The sequence below is a fragment of the Gavialis gangeticus genome, unplaced genomic scaffold (assembly GCF_001723915.1).
Source record: "Gavialis gangeticus isolate Ggan-Ray unplaced genomic scaffold, GavGan_comp1, whole genome shotgun sequence".
Lineage (NCBI taxonomy): Eukaryota > Metazoa > Chordata > Crocodylia > Gavialidae > Gavialis > Gavialis gangeticus.
Window position 1 is genome coordinate 7,030,592 of NW_017728994.1, and position 24,094 is coordinate 7,054,685.

At 37.2% G+C, this 24,094-nt stretch overlaps 1 protein-coding gene across 6 annotated transcripts in view; it reads left to right on the top strand.

The window, feature by feature from the left end:
• Positions 1-24,094, top strand: part of PARG (poly(ADP-ribose) glycohydrolase) — a 160,357-nt gene that overhangs the window by 42,776 nt on the left and 93,487 nt on the right. For 5 of the 6 annotated variants that reach the window (XM_019502276.1, XM_019502272.1, XM_019502271.1 and 2 more), the window contains 2 exons: positions 15,178-15,270; positions 20,055-20,212. In XM_019502276.1, coding sequence (XP_019357821.1) covers positions 15,178-15,270; positions 20,055-20,212 — 251 coding nt within the window. The remainder of the gene's footprint in view (positions 1-15,177; positions 15,271-20,054; positions 20,213-24,094) is intronic. The other variant, XM_019502273.1, reaches the window with a different exon arrangement.

Below are 24,094 nucleotides of genomic sequence, written 5' to 3' on the forward strand. Positions count from 1 at the left end.
ATTGTCCTAAAAAAAGGAAGGTAACTGGCAGTACCCTGTTTAGCATTTTATGATTTGTTGTTGAAGGAGCTGCTAGTCCCAGACTTGAGGAAAAAATTGTTTTGTTTTAATGGACAGATTAGGGCAATAGAATATGGTTTAATTTTTATTTGCAGTCCATTCATTGGACAAATTCCCTTACCACCCTGCAGTCTCAGGTCCCCCCCTCCTGCTTTGCACTAACTTGCCCCACTCTCCTGTTGCCACCCCCTTTTCTCCTTCATACCCCTTCTCCTTGCTGTGTGTGGGCAAGCTGTCCCCTCTCTAGCCTAGGACATAAAGCAAGTCCCTACCTCCACCCTGTAACAGCTGTGCTGGTTCCTTGAGGCTGCCTAATCAAAAAAACAAAACAAAAAAACACATCCTGCCATGCCAGACATGTCTGGATGTTGTGTGATTTTTTTTGTTTGTTTGTTTGTTTTGGGGGGGTTTTTTGAGGTGGGGGATAACATTTCTCGGATCCCAATTGTGCAGCTGCTGGTGTAGGGAGCCTGGCATGGGCTACCAGGTCAGACATTGTCTGACTTCAGCCTAAAATAGCTAACCATATCTATCCCCTTGGTTTGGAACTGCAGACTTACATTTTAATGGAAATTCTCGCTCTTTCTGGACTATTGCCCAGCATGAGTCAGGTTTTTTTAAATCAATAAAGCCTGCACTATTTTATGATTCAATCTAATTTAATAGAAGGGGTTGTTTAAACCATGAGGGAGCTAATTGGAACCATTAGCAAGGATGAGCCAGTCCTAATAAAGTGTGACATTTACACTTATGTTTGTGCTTTGTTTTATTCAGTCAGTTGGTGCATTTTATTTGAAGCCAGTATGTATAATTTGATCTATGCTAAGAAGTCTAGACTATTATGAACTAAAGAAATGACACTTGAAATGGCCAGTGCCTTTGATACCTTTGACTCCTTGAGTACCACCCTTTTTAAGGCAGACTGTGTACATGGAGTAGTTGGATCTATAATACATCCTTTTTGACACCTATAACCTTTGCTCTTATTGTTAAGTACAGATAAATGTTGCATATGCAGTGTATTTGCATATTTTTATCTCTTTGAGGAGAATTACTGCTATATACAGAGGGGGAGATAAGCTTCCTGTTCCTTTCCATTGCAGTAAGTCTCTTGGCTTTGTGGAAAAATTGAGCAAGATTTACTTGGGGTTGGGGTTAGAAATACAAGGCATCTATGGATGCCTTTTCATGGCCTTCTATTGCTCAGTTCTATGTCAGGCTGTTGGAAGGGAGCAGAGTCTACCCGGAACTCCCTTTCTCCCTATTCTACTTGCCGTGTCCCTAAATGCCAAAAATACTCCTGTATGTAGTAGGCCTTACATACATCTTCTGCAAAAGTGATGTTTCTTTCACTTCGTCTGTTCAAAAAGGTTCTTACTTATAAACACTTTAGTTAATGTAATGGCCAGTACTCTGCTAGACCTTGCTAAAGCAGTCTGATGTCAGACCAATAGCATGTAACTGGAGCACAGACAAACATAGAAATAAGCTTCCTTTTCCTTAGTAGTAATGAAACAAATTCTTATTCACATTTGTATGAATTGTCTCTTAGTCATATCTCATAGAATTACTAGTTTATTCCTTTGTATTGTGACAGGATCAATTCCATTACCCCTTAACTACTTCTGATGGATGGGTTGTGTAAAGTCTCATTTTGATTATCCCCATTCCCAGTGATGGTAATTCCACAATCTTCCACAGCATCTTATTCGTTGTCTGTTTTTGATGAACTGCCATGCTTTAACACACATGCACCTCATTTCATTATCTTTATATTAAACAAACTATTTTGGTTTGCTGTATCAATCATGCTATGCACCAGCTTGAGCCTCATAGTCTAAATCTTAATCTCATACAGCAGCTCTGAGGTACCCTAGTCACAGAAGGCTAAAAAATAGTTTAAGGTGCATGCAGCTAATTGTATGATCTCTCTTAAGTGAGCTCTTAAGTCAAGGTCCTCAACCAAAATTGGGGGGCATTGTGTTTATGAGAGTAGTGCTGTTGACTTTAATTTTGTGCATGCATAGTAAGATTTTCCTCCTTGCCCCATTTATCAGGATATTTAAACACCTAGCAGCCCCTTTGAAAAATGGTTGTCTTGGTCTTTCTGCCATTCACCTGATTTGTGTTGATTTGTCTTTTGACTGTCATTCTCAGGCACGCTAATAGCTGTGTGGGGAATGAAACTACGTTTATAAATGAGGTTTTCACCCTTAACTTTATTTTACATATGGGTTAGCTCCATAAGTACAGAAGTAAGGGCTTGAATAATATCTGCAGTTTATAACATACTTGCAATGAGTGCTTTATAAATTGAAATTTTATTTTTTAATTTTGGAGAACAGCAGCTAAGACTTTACTCGATTTTTTTTTTTTTTTTTCTTTTCGGTAGAGGACAACAGTTCTGTTTTCTGGCTGTTTAACCCAGTTTTGCAGTGCAAACAACATGGTTTGTGTTTCCATAAAAATAGTATTGTGTTAATGTGTTAGTTTGCAGATTGAAATCTGAGCTTTTGGGTTTTGTAGGAGGCATGGTTGTGTGGATGTGTCCAAATGGGTTGGGCCGTGGCCTGGAATGTAGGAGATCTGGGTCCAAGCCTCTGCTGTGCCTGATGTAGAGCAGGGCTTTTCATTCCAGATCACTCAAAAGTCTAGCCACAGGATGGTAGAGCATGAGAGTTTATTTCTAAGTCTCTCCAATTAAAACTTTGGTTACTCTTTTCTATTTATAAAAATGTTTCTGTTTCAATTAGACAGCCCAGTAAGTTCATCAGAACTCCTTTGTCCATTATTTTTCCAAAGCAGACACAAGAGGGAGCCCTTACACTACCTTGGAGCTCACTTCTAAGATTTCATTTCATATATGAAAGCAGAACTCAAGAGTCCGGAAATATGGGATGTTGTGGCACTTAATTTCAACTTTTAAAGTATAAATCAGTAATAGGGATATGTGCTGAGGAAGGATGGTTTGTTTCTCCCTAATAGACATCTGGTAGTTGTGTTGTCCTGTATAGAACTTAAAGGCTTTTTTTTGACAAGAGTGGCTAATGAAGATTTTATTATCTTTATACCCATTGTTACTAGTTTTTGTCATTTAGATCACCAAATTCTTGCTGATTGAAAATCATACTGCTATGTTGTTAGGTGGCAAGTAGAAATGGAAACATTCTAAGGTGTTAGAGAAGAATAGGCAATGAAAATAATGATGACAGGTAGGAGAGGAAAAGTTGGGGGCATTGCTTGGCTGCAGGGTGAAGCAATGATGATTTTGTGGTGATGGGGTCTAACTGCCTGAATGATGATACAGCATGGCTTTTTTTATTAAATAGTCAAGTATTTATTTATGTAGGTTTTTTCCCCTCTTGTACTTCAAATTCTCTTGCATTCTCTTTAATGTGTAAAGTTTGTAAAAGCTGTGCAAGTCAAATGATATGCAAAAACCTCCACTTCCTGCTACTACAGCTTGGGAAATTATTTCATGTAGATTAAGTGAACTGCATACCAACATAAGCAATTACTTGCCTGTTCTACATTAAATGAAAAGAAGAAATCAAAATCCAGTGCTCCAAACATTTGACTACACTAAGCAAACACACTTAGAATATTTATTATATCATTAAGTATTAAATTGTTAAATGTTATAAACATACTATTTAGGGACAGCTTGTATCCAGTGTAGATTGTTTCCAATTCCCTATGAAGGAATAAAGTTTGGACTTTACAAAGTTCATGGCTGATCTTCTATGGAGAATAGAATGAAGATTGGGATTTGGCCAGTAGACAGGTTTTGTGAAAGAAAGGTAAAGATTTGTGTGAAAAGTTCAAACCCTGATTGATTCTAATAATTTGTGGCAAAAGTCAAATTATATCATTATATAGGAAACAGGCTTAGCTGTCAAACTACTTGTAAATAAATTCTACGGCATTTTTTTTACATCAATTATGGAAAATCATGTGAGATACTTACACTGCTAGAAGCAAGTGAACAGGTTCTGGTAGTCCTGTAAAATAAATGTTAATTCTCTTTTAATCCTCATCTGCTCATTTTTAGTTCTGGTAAATCCATCTTTTGCAAAGGGTTGGATCTGTAAGGGCATTAATGCCCCTTGCGGGGAGCAAATCTAATGTGTGAATAGTGGGTTAATTAGTAAAGGTCAAATTAGCATGGTTCTTCTGTAAGAAGAATAGTCTGTTTATAAATATTACTGAGTCAATTTCTTTAATAGAGCTAGAACTAATAAAGTTCTGTCAGGGTCATCATATTATTTCTATTGTGTTTTTCATTAGAAGCTTTCAGAGAGCTATGTAAATCTAAATATTGCTTTCAGATCTCCTAGCAGTTTGGCAATTATTGTTTCATGTTTTACAGATGTTGAAATGGAGGTACACGTTAAGCAACATGCCTAAGCCTCAGTCAGTTGGTACCAAAATGTTGGTAGAACTTCTCATTTCTCATTCAGCACTTCTCTAAAACAATATTCTGATGTTTAAAAATGTGTTTTCAGAAAGCACATGACTAATGTTAGGCATGTGTTTTGCAAACAAATTAAGTGTCTTGACAAGTTGTTTACATATGGCTTATGCTGTTCCTTTTTTTTTTTTTTTGTCTCCGTACAGACCTTATGTAGGAAACACTGAAATAGTATGTGATATATTTATTATTTGAACCAACTGTCTCAAAAAAAAATTGCTGTAATCAATGAAACCTGAATAAAGGAAGACCTAAAGTACTTTTTTGCTGTACTGGTGACTGGTTTTTTGATAAATCATTTATAATTGGCTGGACAGTACTAGCAGAAGTAAGCATTGTTGTAGGAGCTCAGCACTACCAATACAGGGTTTTAAGCAAGAAATAAAATGTCCTAAGGCCTAAGAATAATCTGTCCATTGTTCTGTGCTGGATTTTATTTTAGTCCAGATGTAAACATTTTTTTAAATATCAGATTAAAAAAAATTAACTGAAATGCTGTTGTGAATGTTCAGTGACAGGTTTTTGTTTCAGAATAGCACAAAGGAGTTCATCTCCCCATACAAAAAGTAAAACTTACTATCGTGAAGATCTGGGGGGGAGGGGAAAATATACTTCAGATACTGCAAGTGTATATTAATCTGAAATGTAGAGATTTAAAATACCAGGCTAAACATCTTGAAGTAAAATGTTATCTGTAATTCAGTATTTTTCCTGTAGGTTTCCCCCTTGTATTTCTGTATCTTTTATCAGTGTGTATAGATGTGCACTGCAGGCACTACAGTGAAGAGTATAACTTAGATACAGATTTGCCTTGAAGAGGTTGAGGTGGAATAGACAATCCACTTGTAAGAGATGTGGACTTATAATTATAGATTTAAATCTTATATGCTTTGGGTTGTATGGAAAGAAGCATTTTAAATCTAAAATGCAGAGCATATTTTGTAAGAGAGAATTACTATGGACAGACTGCATCACAGCACCCTTCTTTCCTCCTTTAACACCTGATAACTAGGGAAGCAGGAACAGTTGTGACCATGAAAAACTTGGAAGGTGAAAACTTTGAAGTGATGTACAGTCTAAAAACTGACACCAAAAAAAGGCACTACTGTTAACCAATGTTTTGTATGCATCATTGTCCTATCTAGATAAAAAGATGTGAAAGGTTAAACTTCTAATCATTTAACCGAGGTGCAGTGATGACAGGTTAGCTTACTAGTTATCCTTGAGCTCTGGGTGGTCGCAGTCTGGCAGGGAAGGGGGGAAGGGAGGCTGCATGGTGCCCCAACAGGAATCAGAAGGCAGCAGGATAGGGAGGAGAACAGGAGGGTGAAGAAGCAGGGGTGAGGGGTACCCATAGCCTCAGAGGAAAACAGCCAGCAACCTAATGATTAGTCATCAATTAAACAGTTAGCTGCTGGTACACAGATCCTCCTCCTACCCAGGTCAGAGCTTCATCTGAGCTGTGTTGTCTGGCTGGGCTTGCCTCCGCCTCCCTCCCTTCCTCCCCCCCCCCCCCCCAAAGGGCTCCAGGAGTCTGGGAGCCGCTCCCAGGAGCAGTTGTCCAAGCTGCTGTGTTATTGGTTAATTGTTTAACTGATATAATTAGAGAAGGTTAAACAAATATTTTAAAAATGATACTTATATCCCTAACAGATGCATGTCCCACATAATATATTTAATAGCTACTTTGCATGGCACCTTAAATTGAATTTATGGCATGTCTGGGGCAGTCCTTGGGCATGTACTGACTGTTGGCCCCAGCCCAAGGACAGCCCAGGGTTTCAAACCAGCCCCAGTGCTCTCTCAGACCAGGGTGAACAATTCACTGATTGTTGGCACGGGGGTACTCCAGGCTCGTGAGCCAGCCCGAGTGATGTCCTGGGATCAGAGCTGACAATCAGCTAATTATTGGTCCTGGGATGGCTCTGGGGCACATTGGGTAGGGGGGACTTGACTTTCAACTTGCTAGTGCATGCTCATGATTGCAGGCTTTACCAGCACTGGCAAGTGGAAAGGGCATGATTGGGATCTGATCCTTGATCCCAAAATCCTGCTACCTACCGTGTATGTGTGGCATGGCAGGAGGCGCAGTCATTGGCATTTTTAAATGAATGGGAGGCAGGGGCCACAGTGTCGTAGGAACAGTATTGCTTGCTAAGGATTGACTTCATATTGAAATCAGTTATTTTGTAGAGGTATAATTAAGGAATAACTTGATGGATTTGCATATGTGTAACAAATGCTCTGATTTGGCCTACAGAGCTGTAATTCCTGGAGACACTGTTTAGGGCAGACTGCATGCTAGTTCCACAATGCTGGCAGTTGGGAATAAAAGTTTGCCTGGATGTTGTTGAAATGAAGTGAGCATGGATTCCTTCTCTGCCATGTTAGCCACTTTTTGTATAGTAGAACTAGACTTTTAAAATGTAACAGAAAAACAAAATAATCTTCCCTTTTGAGGGGAGTTGCTATGACTTCTGGAGTTTTTCATACAAGGCTACTTGTTAGAAATGACCCAGGGCAAAAGTGACTGGAATTTTTTTTAATATCCAGTGTCTCTTTCATAGCCTCTACCATCTAACTGGGTAACTTAAATCTAGTTTTTCTTAGACGTGTAAAAAACTGCTACCATGGTGATGCTTTTATTTAAGTACATGTACCTTTTGTTTTATCTTAGCAAGCAAATCTGAACTACTTTCACTCCTAAAGATGTTTTCCCCTTGTAAGGGCTGGAGTATATTGCTTGATGGAGAAGCTTTTGTTGCTGTTTCTGACTGTTTTTAATTCTTCTGTGATAAATATTATTTCAGGCTCCAGGCTTTCAATCTTGTGCCCACCAGCAGTGGTACATAATTACATAGAAAACATAATTACTTGGCCTTTGCTCTTAAGGCTCTGTGTGTTTAAGCTCAGAAAATAGTTGAGCTCCACTGTTTGCTTATAATGACAGAAGAGTCCCTTGGTTGAATTACAGGTAGTATCCATGTCCAGATGCTGGTGTTAAATCACAATCCTATTTCTTCTCATGAAGAAAATGTTAGATTTCCAGTTGTGTTCAAATTTTAAATTCGCTTTAAAAAGCATTTTAAAATGAAGTAAAAAATTAATTAAATTCCGTTTTTATAATTTCTATTAAAACATTAGACTCTAACATTTTGAAAACCTTTAACAATGAAGCTGGAGTCCTTAGAGGTGATGTACCTGAGAGATCATTCCAAGGTTGGATTGGCAGATGCATACAAGCCTTCAAAAATTTAAACAAAAATGAATTAACCTATGTCTTGTAAGCTGTCTTCCTTTTTCTTTTCAAAATGTCAATTTGTGGTTTTGATAAATGTCAGAAACACTTTTTTTCCCTCAAATAAGGCTCTTTTGTGCATAATCCAGTGTTGTGATTTTTTTTCCTCCCTCTGAAGATTACTTTGTCTTTCCTCTGGTTTCCAGTCAGGCAAGTGTCTGAGAAATGGGATGGGTTTGACAGCTGGGTATATTTTCTACTGAATTAATTTTGTGAGGTAACTAAATGAGGGAGTTTATTCTTTGCTTGACAGTTATCTTCCAGTGTTGCAAATTCATTAACTCCTCTAAAAAAAAAACAAAACAAAAAAAAAAAAAACAACCAACCAAACAAAGCCTAAATAGTTATAATTTTCTCTTGCCAGGATCCAAGCCTCCTTGTTTAAAGTATTTTGGATAAAAGTAGTGATTAACAGCTAGTTTTCTAGATGCAAGGAAAATGTGCTCTTATCAGAGAATTGAACCCTAATATCTATGTCAGTGGTTGATACAGAGATTGGTACGTCACAGTTCAGTCAGAGTAGAATCAGTCTTTTTCCAATCCAGAAGCAATGACTAAGAGATACCAGCAAGTTTGATTTAAAACAGTCTATAAAGAATGTCATGAAGCTGTCTTCTGAGTATATTAGATTAATCTGGAATTTGGAATTGGTTTCATTACCAGTAGGGCAAGAAAGTTATTTGAATTCATCTGTTTTCTACCTATTCCAAATAATCTCCCTATCAGTAAGTTTATTAGGATTCCACAGTGTTCTGAAGTATTTTTATTCCAACATTTGGAAAGATTGGGTGGTCCAGACTGACTGACTATGAGGCTGCATCTCTTCCTGGTAAAGTTCTTAAACAAACAGAAATTGTTCTTTGGATTCAAATCTCTGAGGTGATTATTGCAATATAGTCACAAACTAGAAGCCTATTATATTAGAAGCTGTACCACAACTAAGAGATGGTCCCTGTCACCAATATTTTGCAAGCTGTGGGTGGGACAGGGAACAGCAGGTAGATAGAGACAAACAAATGTGGGAATTGAAGGAAACAGGTAATGTGGGAAACTGAATGGTTACAGGCTACCAGGTACTTAAATATTACCAGGTGTTTGTTTTTTAAATTGTTACTTCAAAGGAAGTTTTGGCAAGGTTTGAAGGACAATGAGGTAGTCTCTCTCAGGTTTACAAGGAGCATCTCTGAAGCAGGAAGGTTAGTGCAGATGATAGTCTGAAAGTGCTCACTGGAAAACTTTAACATGTAGGCAATGAAAGTGGACATCATTGACCAAAGGGTGACCGAAGTCAACATTTTGAAGGGCCTTGGAAGTTAACACATCACAATTTTAGTGGTAGGGAAAGAAGATGAAAGGAGAGAAGATGTGGTCAAAGTGATGAAGGAGAAGCAAAATTTTATATGCTTATGAGCGGGAGAAGATAGTGATCTTATTCAAGAAAAAAAATGCAAATTAACACAAAAGCTTATAGCCTCTTCCCTGTGAATAGCAAAGATATATATGGATGTCTTGCTTTCCCCCACTTGTCATTATACCTATGATGTCCACAAAAATTACCTACATTTTATCTATGTGGTTTCATACTCAAATGAACATCCATTCCATCAGTCAGTCATTTTCCCTTGTGAAAGTGAGGATAGTATCTATTGCATTTATTTTTTCTCTTTCTGGAACCACATCATTTCTCAGTTACCCAAATTTAATTGATGCTGATTTCCTTTGGAAAGGCTACTGAAAGTGTGTACTTTATTTTTACTAGAGAGATTCAATCTAGAAATAAACTTTCTATGGATCTTATTAGTTGTTAGAATTATTTCAGCCTATTATTCTATGCTAAGACTTGAAACATTTCAGAGATGCAAGTATTGGCCTGCTCTTAAACTTTAAACATAACAAATCCCTTAATTTGAATGCAGTTGATATGTTGCACAAAATCAGCAATAATCCACTGCTACAATAATTAGTGAAACTGGCTAGCTGGAGAGGCAGGCCATCACACTAACTATCGGCTTGGAGACCAATTCCAAATATGAGTCAAGATACTTACAAAAAAGAAATGTTTTTTGAAAAAATCCTACTCTAGTCTGAGAGGAAATTGATAAAATGGCCAAAAATACATTATAATTTGGAAACGCAAATAGCATCAGGTCTGAAGTAAGCATTCATTTTGTCACTGAAATGCACTTTAGTCAATCAGTATCCCGTCACAGCAAGTTAATATGGGGAAATAAAAACAAACAGGTAGAAAATGCTAAGCTGTTGCTGTCTTTGCATGCCATTTGCCTTTTTTGGCTTGATTATCCTGCCTTCTTATGTGATGGATAGAGCTGTCCAAATTCATGTTTTGTATGTTTAGTTTGTTTGGTTTGATGGGCTGTCAGGTTTAGATTTAAACTCCCTACCATCACTACCACCCTATGCTACCTCAGCCTCCTCTCATTAGGACTGTCAGACACATTTATTCATTATCTTTGGAGGACCAGTTAATAGCGACAAGAGGCTATTACTTATGGCAGTGTTTTGTCAAGCCTCTTTTACTGCAATATAAATGTTCATTTCGCTAAATTGCAGGTCAGATCTGCTTGGTCAGGAGCTCTTACCTCTGCTACAGCTCACTGAGACATTTGCATCTCTAAGTCATGTTTATTTAATCAACCACTCAAGTGCAAACCTTGATGAAATCACCAAGTGAATTCTTTGGCAAATAGCAGTAGATATTAATAATAATAATAAAAAAAAAAAGGTTTCCTAGACCTTTCCTGAGAATTAAAAACCTACTTTAAAATATTTTCCAAAGCTTTCAAGTGATAAAAAAAAAAAAAAGTAGTGTTGATTTTGCCCATTTGTGCAATTGAGGACATGAACAAATGAACCAAGCATAGACAAGTTAAAAGGAGACAGGGATGTACCATATGCTGGCTGCTTTGTGCCAGCTGACAATATTTTTCTGCAGTTAGCCCATGATAAGTGGAAAGCTAAATATGAATAGTTTACCACTTAATGAACCGTGGCCAAGTTACTGCTTTTACTTCCTATGGACTAGAGATGGACACACAGACAGTAGCCGTGGATCAGCTTATGTGACGTTCCTGACTCCTTTTAATTCTGTAATATGGTTGTCCATGCATTTATTTTCAAATCCAGTTTCCAGGAAGATGCTGCAAAGGACAAATGTATAAAAGAACAAGAGATTTTAAAAGGTACCTTCCTGACTCAATAAAGGGTTGTCTATACAAGATGTTCAAAGATCTTTGTAGCTGCTCTGTATTAACTAGTACATAATGTCTGAATTAATAGCTTGTTTTTATTTCAGTGCATGGTATTGCATAGGGGGCAGGGACATATTGCCTTTGTTATGTGCTCAGCATTGTGACCAGGCATCCAACACTCCTTTCTGCTGTTGCTAGGCCCTGTTAGATTCTGCCTGTGACAGATGGTGGGATATTCAGTAGAAGCAGTGCAGTTCAGTGAAGGTTGTGATTTATGGAAGTGAGTGAAAGACGGTCCAGTTACTTTGATTTCCAAGGACCAGGGAACTGCAGAAGAAAGTGGGCTTTGGTTCCTTTTATACTTCCACTCCACAAGGGATGAATGACCTTCCAGTCCCATAGATAGGAAGATAGGACTGCATACAGCTGGCAGCTAAGCCAGGGAAGGAAAGGTTAGAAATAGAATGAAAATGAGGGAACAGAAGATATGCATTAATAACTAAAATAGAAGACCTTTGGACCATAAGACCTGTGAACTTATTACTGACTTGCCTAGAAGGATGTCACCTCGACAGTGGAACTGTGCTGATGGCCCAGGGAATTATTGGAACCTGAAGCTGAGGGCCTACAGTGTCACAGTTAAGTGTGCACCCTGGGAGTGAAATCACCATTTCAGCTTGTTTCCATTGGACAGCTTTTAGGTGACATCTTTTTATTCTACTCTCTTTCTTTCCTTTGCTAGCTGAAGTGTTGTGCAGCCGCCTTGGAAACGACTGCAAGTATTAGGCAGCTCTGCCCTAAAAAAGGGAGGATTTAGAGCAATGATGATTCCTAGAGAAGGTGGTTTAGGATGGGAAGATTCTTGGAAAGCATGTGAATTTAGCATCCAAAATTGGTTGCCCTTACTCATCTCAAAGGAAGAAAGTCCATTAATGTTCACCAAAGTAATGGTTTAAGTTCCAGTCCTGCCAGCATTTATTCACATGCTTAAGTTTATGCATAGGGGTAATTCTCTGAAGTTCAAGAAGAATGCTTCCAGCTACAAATAGATGCCAGTTTGGCACTTTAGTTTAGACCTAGATATATGAGGGAGGGCTTGTAATAAATGTTACAGGTAGGTAGGGGAAAGACAAAGGAAGGTATAGTTCTGTTAGTGAGTGGGATGAGGAAAGGAAGAGAGAAACAATATCAGATTTTAAAATGTATGTTCATTTTATTATGTATTCTGCATCAGGCCTGAGTTGTGAAGTAGCTGACTTTGGTTCTGGTCTGAGAAGGACAGGTCTTATGCTCTCATTATATTGTTTCTAAAAGAGCATAAAGAAAAGGTTGAAGTGTTGACAGCTGTGACAAAGTCTGGTGTCATAATGTGTCACCAGATAAGTGATATTGTATAGTTTGTGGCAGTCAGCAAAGCATGCCAACCACTATTTATATGTCAATTTTAAAAGACAGGAAGTTTTGCCCAAAGGGGAGAGAATATCAGAAGTTGACAGCCTGGTAGACACTTAAGGCTAAATGTCATCTTTTGAATAGACTTCAGTATATAAAATTAAATGAATATATAAGTTTCAAATTCAGTTCTTTCAGCACTTCTTAACCTTATTACTTGTGAGTGACCAAAATATGTTGATGAAGAACAAGCCAAAGTTTTTCCTGCTAAAATTGAAGACGATTTAAGAGTTATTTTCAGTATCTGTTACTCTACAAAAATGCAAATGTACACTCAGCCAGTAGCTGCTGCAGTGAAGTAGATGCCTTATTCAACTTTTTATTTAAAGGTTTACGTTTCTTTACCATGGATTTAGATTTTATTGTTGAATGGTGTGTAGCTTGGGTTCTGTTGCTCCTCTGTGGCGAAATCTTCTTCAGATGTTGCAGACTTGCTGTTTATGAGCAGAGCTAAATTTTTAATTAAAGTTGCTAAATAAAAACTTAATTTTACACTTTTGTCCATGGGCAGTATAAATAACAAGCTGAGCTGAACTGTGTAGGTATTAAGACTGAATAATTCTTCTTTCTTTCACATGTTTCTTGTTCCTTAACTTTTTGTAACTTCATAAGCATTTTTTATTTGGTCCTTCATATATTTTGAAAGGAGGGAATAAAAGGGAAACTCTGAACTCATGGGGTTATAGAAATAATTTGGGAAAAGTTGAAGGCAATATAGCTTTAAGAAAATCATAAAACCGACAGAATTAAAAAAGCGAAGCAGCATATTGTGGAAGAAGGGAAACCACCAGTTCCTCTTTGCAAGAGCTGCTCTTATTTGTAGTATTTTACAGAGATACAATGTATAGGAAAATCATCTGGTGAATACTTCAAACACATAAGGCATTGAATATAATTTAAAAGATTTGTTTTCTTTTCCTCCTTTTCACTTTAGTAGTAAAGGTTCAGAAATAAAATTACAAATACTGATCAGTTTTCTTTGTCACGTCTATTATCAGCTGTAATAGTTTGTTGTGAATAGTATTTTGAAAAGATTCCCACTGTTTTAAACTGGTATGAGCTTCAGATATATAGAGTATATCTAATTTTTTTAGGGCTTCAGAGTTTTGATCAGTCACCTCTTGGAATAAGGCCATCTATTTTGCTCTTCAGAATACTTCTGTACATTTTCAAATTAGATAAAAACATGCATGGATGAAGTGGCATCAAATTGCAAAGAAAGTAGAAAAGGAAGGTAATGTAGAAAAGGAAAGAACTGGGCATAAACAGGAGGAGAATACCCATCACATACATTCAGACCTGCCTCTTTGTCTTTAGAGATTATGGAACAGATCTCTAAGCTGGTATACCTAAGTGAAGTTCTGTTGACCTCAGTAGCATTATACTGATTTCTGCCAGTTGAGGGTCTGCCTTGTGATTGTCAGTAAAGGTCCCAGAGATTTTCCTGAATTTTTTCTGTGCTTTTGCTGTTGGTCTGTCTCTATCACAGGGGATAACAGTTACCTGCTCTGAACCTTAGGGGATATGGTAAGACTTATTAGGTTGTATATATACATTCAGATAATCTGGGAGAATTTTTCCAGGTTTGTTCTCCAATAGAGAAACTTACTCATGGCTATATGTACAAACATTTGAATGCTAAGGTCCTAAATGTGGAGAGCTTGCAGCACTGACACTGCAGATTGGGGGAGGGGAAAGGGGCTGGGCACACATCTGTGCGCTCTAAGGCAGTGGTTCCCAAACTCTGACAGATTGCACACCACCTATTTCAAATGATAAAACCTTAAGTACCGCCAGCAAATTTTTGTCATATAAAGTAATTATAATAAATCTGTTAATGCGTACCACTGACAGGTTGTCTGTGTACCACTGGTGGTACCTGTACCACAGATTAGGAACTGCTGCTCTAAGGGCTACCTTAGTCAGCCTGTCAACACATGATATCACTGCATAGGGCATCTTTGATTGGCTAACCCAGATTGCCCATGGTCAGCCTGTGTTTCCCTACAGTAGAATGCGGGGATTGTGAAGGATGCATGTTTTGCTCCTTGCTGGAACAGGAGAGTTCAGCAAATGACATACTGTCTCTCTTTTGCCGAGGAGAAGGGGGTGCTGGAGAACTGTGTTCTCTTCTGAGAAAAGCCACAGCATGTACATTCTGTCTTTCAGGAGAAACTCTTCTGGGAGTGGTTTAACCCTGGTTGTTCCCAGGTTATTTTTTGCCTACAGTGGCCATATTTACCCTGGGAGAAGGGGGTGCTGGAGAACTGTGTTCTCTTCTGAGAAAAGCCACAGCATGTACATTCTCTCTTTCAGGAGAAACTCTTCTGGGAGTGATTTAACCCTGGTTGTTCCCAGGTTATTTTTCACCTACAGTGGTCATTTTTACCCTGGGAGAAAAAGCCTGAACATCTGTATGCTTGTGATTTCCCTGGGAGACCAGCAACTCTCCCAGATGAAACTAAATGTCTGTATGAGGCTCTATTTTATGTTTGTAAAGTTAACTGAAGTCCTCTGATGAAAGATGCTATAGAAACGGAAAGAATATTAAACACAATAATATTAGTCTTAATTTATTCCATCTTTTCTCTCCTGGTCCCTACCACTCCCTTGTGAAAATTGAACCTGCCAACCTTTAATTATGTAATCACATTTCTGGTGCAAAACACATCTATTTCATTTGATAGGTGCTTGAAGATGCAGAAGCTCAGCATTTGTTCCAGTCCATCCTGCCTGATATGGTGAAACTAGCACTCTGTCTCCCTACTATCTGCACCCAGGTAAGTAAACAGATCTAGGGAAATCACCTGTGTCAGGTTAATTCTCTATAAACTATAAGTAATGGCTGGAGTCAGAGTGAAGGCAGTAAAAACTAACTAAATAAGATATATTTAGGTATATTGTGAAAAACATATTTATATGCATAATATTTAACTAGTCTGTAAAGTGCATATTTCTGCCCTGTGCCTGACTCAAGACTAACATAGCTAACCACCTCTCTCTCTGGGGTCAGAGTGCGAGGGCCCTGTTATGTTTCTTATTAAAGGCTTTAGTGGTTGTTCTACATTTAGCTGAGATTTAAGGAATAAAGAGGACAATACACATCCATAATGGTATAAAAAAACTTAGAAAATTCACTGTCCCATTTCTGTACCATTTATCAAAATTCTATATACACTGGAATAGCATGCTGCTCTTACTGATCAGCATGAAATGTTTATATTTTGAGAACTCCTGTTGTTTTAAAACATTTTAATGGATTTAAGTTCCTATGGCTTTGATTGAAACCATCTTTAGAACTATTTTTAATCATAGCAATATTCTCCTAAGGCATTTTTACTAAGTAAAATACTTGATTATATTTGTATTTCTACAATATCTGTGAATATACTGTCCTTAATAAACTTTAACTTTTTATTTTATTGTAATAGCATCCAAACCTGCATACATTTGCTGGCTAATATAAAGCTGTATTGTGATTTACTTCTACTGAAGTCATTATGACTGCTCAGGTGACTAAAAACGACTTGTGCAAGTATGAATTTGCATGATTTTGTGAGCACCAGCATCTGGACTTATTTTTTTAAGTTTTTCAAAATAGGGCTTTTGCACAGAACAGGAAAGAACTGTTTCATATTTTAACTTATTGTTTGTCTCCTAGGACTGAATATACAATAATTCTAGTTACTGAGGCAGTTTTACATGAAAGAAATTTATCTTCAGAAGTAAAAGTCCTAAAATGCAGTGACTCAGCTCACTTATTACAGTAGCTATTAGTCTGTTAAAAAGAAAAACCAACTCTGCAGTGTTTTGTTATATTGCTGTAGCTATAATAGTGTTGTTAAATAAATCCTTTAGTATTATGGAAGAAACCCAGTGAAGGAAATTGTACAGGCTTCTCTTGATGCACAGTTTAAAGGTATTTTTGTTTGTTTGTTTGTTTTTGTTAAATCATCTAAAATTAAAAAATAGGCTCATAGGAAAGTAGGGCTGAAAGTCCAGTCCTCTGCTCAAGGTAGCATCATCCCTGACTAAACAATCCCAGAATAATAGTCTGTTAGTTTCACTTCAGTTCCTGAAATCTACAAAGCTGCAGTAAGTCAATCTGATGTGCAGGCAAATAATTGTTTTTGTTCTAATGAAAATATAGAATTGAACAACGCACATTTTCTTCTAAAGTCAAATTATAAAATTATATGTGAAGGCCACTTTACTTTCCTAATTTTAATGCAGGCCTGCCAAAAAATTAGTATACTCTCCCCCTCCCCTCAACCAACAGAAACAGAAGGGCAGAGGAAATGTGTATTTTCCTCATGGTCTGCTTAAAAACTAACCTAAGATACCCAAGCTTTTAATGGAGAGAATATTAATCTTCTAATATTTTAGTAGAAATTCTTCCTGCAGAATGGAGGATGTCTTTCTTTTGTATTATATAAACTGATATTTTTTATACTATTAATCTAATACTTTTTAGTTCTGCCAGTTTATTGTTTATGACAAATGTCTTGAAAAGGGTTAGTCTTGCTGGAGCATATTGTAGTTAGTACTGATTTATTGTTCTAAATTAGTGTGTTAATTGTTACCATGAGTGTTCCTGTTCAGTACTCTTGATGCACATTGTTGGTTGTTTGTGGCACACTCACTTCTGCAGAATCTAGGCTTTTGTTTTGGTGGAAAAGGTCCATTTTTCATCCTTATTGTCGGGAAACAAACATTGAAAGCATAGATAAGAATAAAGCATTTGTAGACAGCCAGAGGCAATACTTAAGAGGCCTGATAATGGCATGCACTCTAAGCATCAGCATTAGGTATTAAAATACTGATGCATTCAGTGGATGGAAAGGAAAATAGGGTGGGCGAAGCTCATGAGGACAGGAGCTGAGATTTTAATTAAAGGAAGGAAATGCACACTCAAAAGAGGTTAAACACAAAGATTGAGGCAGGAGAGGAAGTTATGGAATTATTAAAACAAAGGAGAAATAAAGATGTTTGCAGCAGCGAGTATATTTAAGTGGCACTAAATTTAACAATAAAATATGGAACATGGAATAACATGAGTAGTGTAAAAAAAAAAAAAGTATAATTTTATATAAATGCTGTTCTAATAAACCCTTGGTCTTTCTGTAAACCTCCAATTGTACTGTTCAAACTGGATGTTGGTTTTGCAGTTTGTTTTAAGGAGAAAGCAGCCTCCTATAAAAAATGGCTACATTGCTCCACTCTTAGACTTCCCCCTGCTTGTTGAAATGTCTTGTTGCCAAGTTTAGGGAGTGGGAAGTTAATGTAAATCTTTCTTTCACTTCTGCCATCTCCTTCAATATGCCTTGTACCGGTTCCCTTCTTTTCCATCAACCTGGAGTAATTCAGCCCTCAAGTTCTTACAGCCATACTGGTGGAGTAGTTGCCCCATTTGTCTACTAGCTGGGGTTAAGACCAGCTTCTTCACTTACCTGAGAGAGACTGCCTTTTGCAAGGAACAGGAGGGGAGAAAGGTACTCCTTTTCAGAGATGTTTCCATTAAATTTGTTGCCGCTTGGGAAAAAGTAATATTTATTATAAGTCGGAAATGCTTGCTATGTGATGTTTTCTCTGGATTTTGTAGTGTGTTATAAAAAGATGTGATTTATGATTGCTTATATAACCCAAGTGCTGAAGATTCTTCAGAATGTGTAACTTATGTTAATCTCTTGATGACAGCTCTGTGGGATCTTTAAAAATTGTGTCCTGGCTAAATAACGTCCTTCCCACTATGCAAAACTATGAGCAGAAAACTTTGCAACACATTATTTGTTCATTTACTAACATTACTCCAGTAAATCTAAAAGCAATATAACTTCAGTGATCAGATGAGGATGATGAACTGTCTTTAGGTGCCACAAAAATTCTGATAGAGAAATGCTTCCTCAGAATAAGGATCAGGCTTTAGTTGAAGCTTTAGTTAAGACATGCTATGCTTTTTTTTTCCTTGGATAACTTGGAAATGGTGACCAATTTTCACTTTTTTATGCCTGATATTTTGTTTGCTATTTTGGTCTTCTAGAAGTGCATTTGGTTTATTTTTTTTCTTCTTTAGTTAGGTTATTCCACTCTGGCCAGCTCTTTTGTTCTGTAGCCCTCAATCCTTGATTACTGTGCCACGGTTTTTATAATGTCTGTTTATGGAGAGTTGCAAATTATTTGGGGGAAGGAATTCTTCAAACTTTAGTTCCTGCATGGAATGAAATTAAGGTGGAGCCTATGACAGAAAATGCCATCAACAAAAGAATTCATTTTATCATACAGGTTGCTACTTTTTATAGTTGCAAATAGACTTTATACAACTGTCTCAGTTTATTTCTATCAGTGCATTTAATTTCTGATCTTGTCTTACACCTCTTCTCTGCTTTTATAGGGCACTTCATGTGCTATAATTCTCTGGTTGCCCTTAGACTATTATCTGTGCAGTCTGTATAATGAGTTTTAAGAATTTTATCAGTGATTTAAAGAAAAGAGAAAAGAAAATAATAAACTAAATCCCATGCCAGCCTTCTTCTCCGTTCAACTTGACGTGGATTGTCTGTGGAATAGAAGGACTGTTTATTAACTAGATGAATTCTATAGGTGGTAACAAAAAGGAAGACAACTTCTGATTGCACATTTATTTTATGATCAGTTTCTTAATAATAATATTTGCTATTATCAAGACCTCTTTTATTTAAAGTATATTTACATTGCCTAATTGCTTAAAATGGAAAAAGTCAAAGAAGTTCATGTTTATGCTTAAAGGTGGCTTGTATATACCATCTGCCTCTTGCTTTTCATCTGTAAAAAGAGCATTGTTGTATTTTATCTAAGTTTTTAGACTGTTTTATATCCTGACTCCAGAATACAGCTGCTCAAGTGAAAGAGACTTGACTTTTTAAACCTTTAGTTTAAAAAAAAGTTAAAAACAAAAGATGAAAGTACAACAGCGTGCTCCTGCCCCCAAGGGGCCAAGCACGAAACATTTGTTAGTAACAAAATACCTGTATTACTAGAGATTAAAACCGCCTTTCTTCCACCCTCCCCACACCTGTCTTCACGGAGTTACATATTTAGGACTAGCCATCTTTGTTCTAGCTTGCAGAGTGCACCCTCGATAACCTAGCAAAATGCAACTGGTCCACATATTGTTGTATGGAGAAGTGTCCATACTCAAATGAGACATGCATCCAGAGAGTATGAGTATGTATGTCTGTGTGTATATATGTGTGGCTTTTTCTTATTTTTACTTTGATTTTAAGATTGCCCAGGAATTGCTACGTTCCACTTATTTTCTCTGATAAGCTGTTCTTTGTTCCTTTTATTATATTGATTAGAAATCTGCAATTTATCAAACAAACCTTTTCCAAATCATCTTCAATAAACAACTCTTGACTCTAATTACAAATGCTGATTTAAGGACCTACAAATGGCCCTAATTTACTCCGGCTCTAATTTAACAAATGTGATTTGGTACTCCTGTTTTTGAATTGCTAAACTAATTATTTCTCTTTCTCTCTCTCTTTCTATTTCTCTTTCTTATTTTTGTGTTCTCTTCTGGTAGCCAATACCTCTACTGAAACAAAAGATGAATCACTCCATCACAATGTCACAGGAGCAGATTGCTAGCTTTCTAGCCAATGCTTTTTTCTGCACGTTTCCACGACGCAATGCCAAGATGAAGTCTGAGTATTCTAGTTATCCAGACATTAACTTCAACAGGTATGGTGTTCTGGAGTAAATGCAGCAGATGGCTCTTCAGGGAATTTATTTTTTTTGTCATCTAGGGAAGATGCCTGTTTTCCTTTCACATCATTAGGAGGCCATTATCCTTAATTCAGTAGTTAGGTTTATTTTCTAAAATTATAATGTGGGGGGGAACAGGAAGTAGTGATGTAATCAGGTTATCACTGAGGAATAAAAAAACAATCTTACGGACAAAAATGTAATGGTTGATCAGGTAGATTTACCCTGTTCTACATGCATGCTTGCACTGTTTTAATCAAGACAGCATCCAACCCGAGTGGTCTTTCTTATAAGAGTGGCTTCTTTCAGCTCAGTTTGTGTGTTCCTCATTGGCTTGAGTGAAAATTAAAGTCAGTCTGGCTTAAATCAAGTGACACTCACCTTCTTGTGATGCAGGTAAATTGAGCTGGTTTAATATCACAACTTAAGTTATATTGATAGAATTCTGAGTTTAGACAAGACAGTTATACTGATTCTGGTACCCAAGTTATTGTGCATATGCATGTGAACACTCACATGCACATATGCAGACGTCCAAGCTGATTGCTCTTACCATACTGATTTCAAGGTAAGATTACTGGACAAGAGCACAAGAGGATTGTGGTGGGACATAAGGCACATCCTTTAGGAAGCCATCAGATTTTGAAATCTTAGACATCAATCAATATAAAAGCAGAAATCTGTTCATTTAATGGATTTATATTAAAACTGGTGCAAGAAAGCTCTCAGGATTAGCAACCAAATCTCCTCACATGGAGTTGTTTAGGTTTGCCGTTATTTATAATATTTTGTTATGGAATTTAAACTGTGGGAAAATGTGAGAGGCAAAGCCAAAATTTTCATTACTTAAAAGCATAATATAAATCAAGGAGTTAGATCAGTGTCAAGAGTAGAAGAACATTTTGAATTGGATGTTAAACTGCCAAATTGAATATATGCCCTTTCCTTTTCTCTGAATGTTACACAGTAAAAGCAGAGCAATATAACGCTAATGGCTAACCAAAGAGATTATATTTTTAAACTATTTAAAATATTAGGTCCTTGGCAGACTGCACGAGGTATGTAACCTCCAGCCAGAGTTTCAGACAATGACTGTTTTGATAATTGGATAGAATATCTGAGTACAATCTTTGCTATAGTGTCTGCATCATTCTGGTTTGTCCCTCTTTGCTGTCTTTGACCCTTCAGTCTGAGACCATATAAATTCCTACAGTGTTTCATCACTGCTGCCTAAACTGTCTGAGAACCTCCTTTTCAAAAATAAATACATGCATATGTACATACAAAATGCCAATACATTGGGCAGAACTTTGCCCCTTTTGCACATATGCAAAAATACTCCTCTTCTTGGGGCTTACAGTTTGCCTGATGATTTTTACAAAACACATTTTATTTTACATTTTGCTTTTAATTGCTTTTTGCTATCCCAGCCTGGACCATCATTAATTTTTTTTCTGTATCTCCTTTGCGGTTGGGATGAGCATTTGGGAAAGGTGTCTTGTGCAGAAGAATACGGACCTGACCTAGAATAAGACGGGAAGGGTAAATGAATGTGATAGAGGTATGAGGGACTGATGTAATAAGACATGAGGAGAAAATGATAAAAAACAATTGAAGGAATGTGAGGTGGATGAATGGGCAGTGGAGAAAATGATACATAAGGGTAACATTTTCTACCTCAGTCTTTTAATGTACTCTGATCTTGTTGGCATTTTGAAATGAAAGGTGTGAAAAAGGAAAGGATGGAGTAATCTCTGATTTCCTCCTTCCCGTGTGATTTGTTCCCACAATTTCTCCTCATTTCCCAGTCATTCAATGGAAAAAAGAGACAAGAAAAGACAAGAAAATAAATGACTTTTTCTCAGCTATTAGTTTTCTTCTGATACAATGGTAGAATTTACCTCAGTTTGTTATAAAATTTGGAAATACAAACAGGCATTCATTACCTGGCTGCATATGCGCAAAATGTACTAGACAGACCCTGAAATCATAATTTATGCAACTGCTATAACAGCCCACTTCACTATAAAGAAATAGAAGCTTTTTTTTCCCTCCTGGCTTTTGGGAAAGACCTATTCTTCCTACAGCATTATGATCCACAGTTACATCCAGCTCTAAAATTACTGTTTCAAAATAATTTGTCTTCTGTATAACTGTGGATGAAATACTTATTTCTCTGGGCTGCAAAAATTCATCTAGTGCAGACCTTTAATGAAGCACAATAACTGTGTGAAGGGTAGTAATTTTTGTGTATGCTTTTTAATAACAAATTCCTTATTCCTTAATGAAACTCAGGTTCATTAAGTAATATCCACATAAGACATTTTTCTTCTTTCCAAAACTTTGACTGAGAAATAAAATCTGTAGCTTGTTTGTGTAATAAATACAAACATGCAAGCATTTTATTACTAGGGTGTGCTTAGTTTCATACAGTGTTCATATTCCCAGTTTTATTATATGTTACTGTATCCTATCAGGGAGGGACTAGATATACATATGTTCAATGGTAGTTTAAAAAAACCCTGTAGAATAATAAGTCATGTATTTTTTCACTTGTGTTACCTTGGAGCCTGCTTCTCTGTTTTGTTGAACATCGTTTTATTTAATTAACATTTTTGATAGCTAAGGTCTCATTTCATGGCAATCTTGTGTTTTAAACGGGAAGAACAGGACTTTGAAACAAAAGTGAATATCATCTGCTCTTTAGCTATGTGAAATTCACCTTTATGTCACACTGTAGGATAAACCAGTGGTGCTCAACCTTTTGGCCCCACAGGCCAGATGAATGGCCTTGGAGCCCATCCGTGGGCTGGATTGGGCCCTGGGGCCTGGCACTGCCCTTTCTCTGACTGACTTGCCAGGATTGGTTGCCTGTGGGGGCAGGGAGTGGCCAGTATTGTTCCTTCCCATCCCCTGCGCTCTGAGATTGGGTCCTAGAGGACTGGCATCTCCCCCTCCCACCCTCTGCATAGTGGGATTTGCGCATCGGGAAGCCAGCATCACCCCCCTTCTCACAAGGATTGGGCCACGGGAAGAGCAACACTGCCTGCTTCTCACCACGATTGCTCCCTCTTACACCAGGATTAGGCTCTGGGGTGCTGGCACTGCCCTTCTTGCACCAGGATTGGGTCCCAGACTGTGACTCTAGTTTGACAGCTGCTGTTAACTAAGGTACAATTGCTCATTTTCCTGTCTCTCTTTTACAAGAGACTAAGTGCATTAGAGGCATGACTTCTTTCCCTCTCCCCTTGTGTAATAGCTCAGCTCATAAAAGTTCAAGTTCTTTTCAAATTTAAAAGTAACATGCGCAGCAATATAAACCTAGTGGATTTTCTAGTGCAAATGTTAGAGGGGAAAATAAAATTGTATGCACAACACATAACTGTTAGAGTGCACATCAATAATAGTGGCAATATAAAATATTCTACTGCCAGTATGTAGACTAAGTTAATTCCTTCAGCCTTGTCAGCCAAGATCTTTAATCTATTTTTTCTTAGCAATTGGAAATAAGAAAACTTGTGTTAGTTAAGATGTATGCATCTTTTATGGAATTTCTTAATATAGGTAAGGAAATGGACAAACTGTACAGTACATTTATTCAAGGGAATAGAAATCTAATTTAGTAGTAATGCAATTATCTCGTACCATAAACAATATGAGTTTTGCAGCATTAATGAGTATTCTCTGTGGAGTAAATTATCCAGTGTATTTGCAGTAACTTGTTTAGGGATTAGGGATATATGTTGTTTATATAAAAAGTGCTTCCAGTTGCATCCCAAACAACTAAATATTGCTTTGAAGTAGTTTAAGGATAGCAGTTGTGAATTCTAACCAAGTTTGCTGGGAGTAGAAATAATT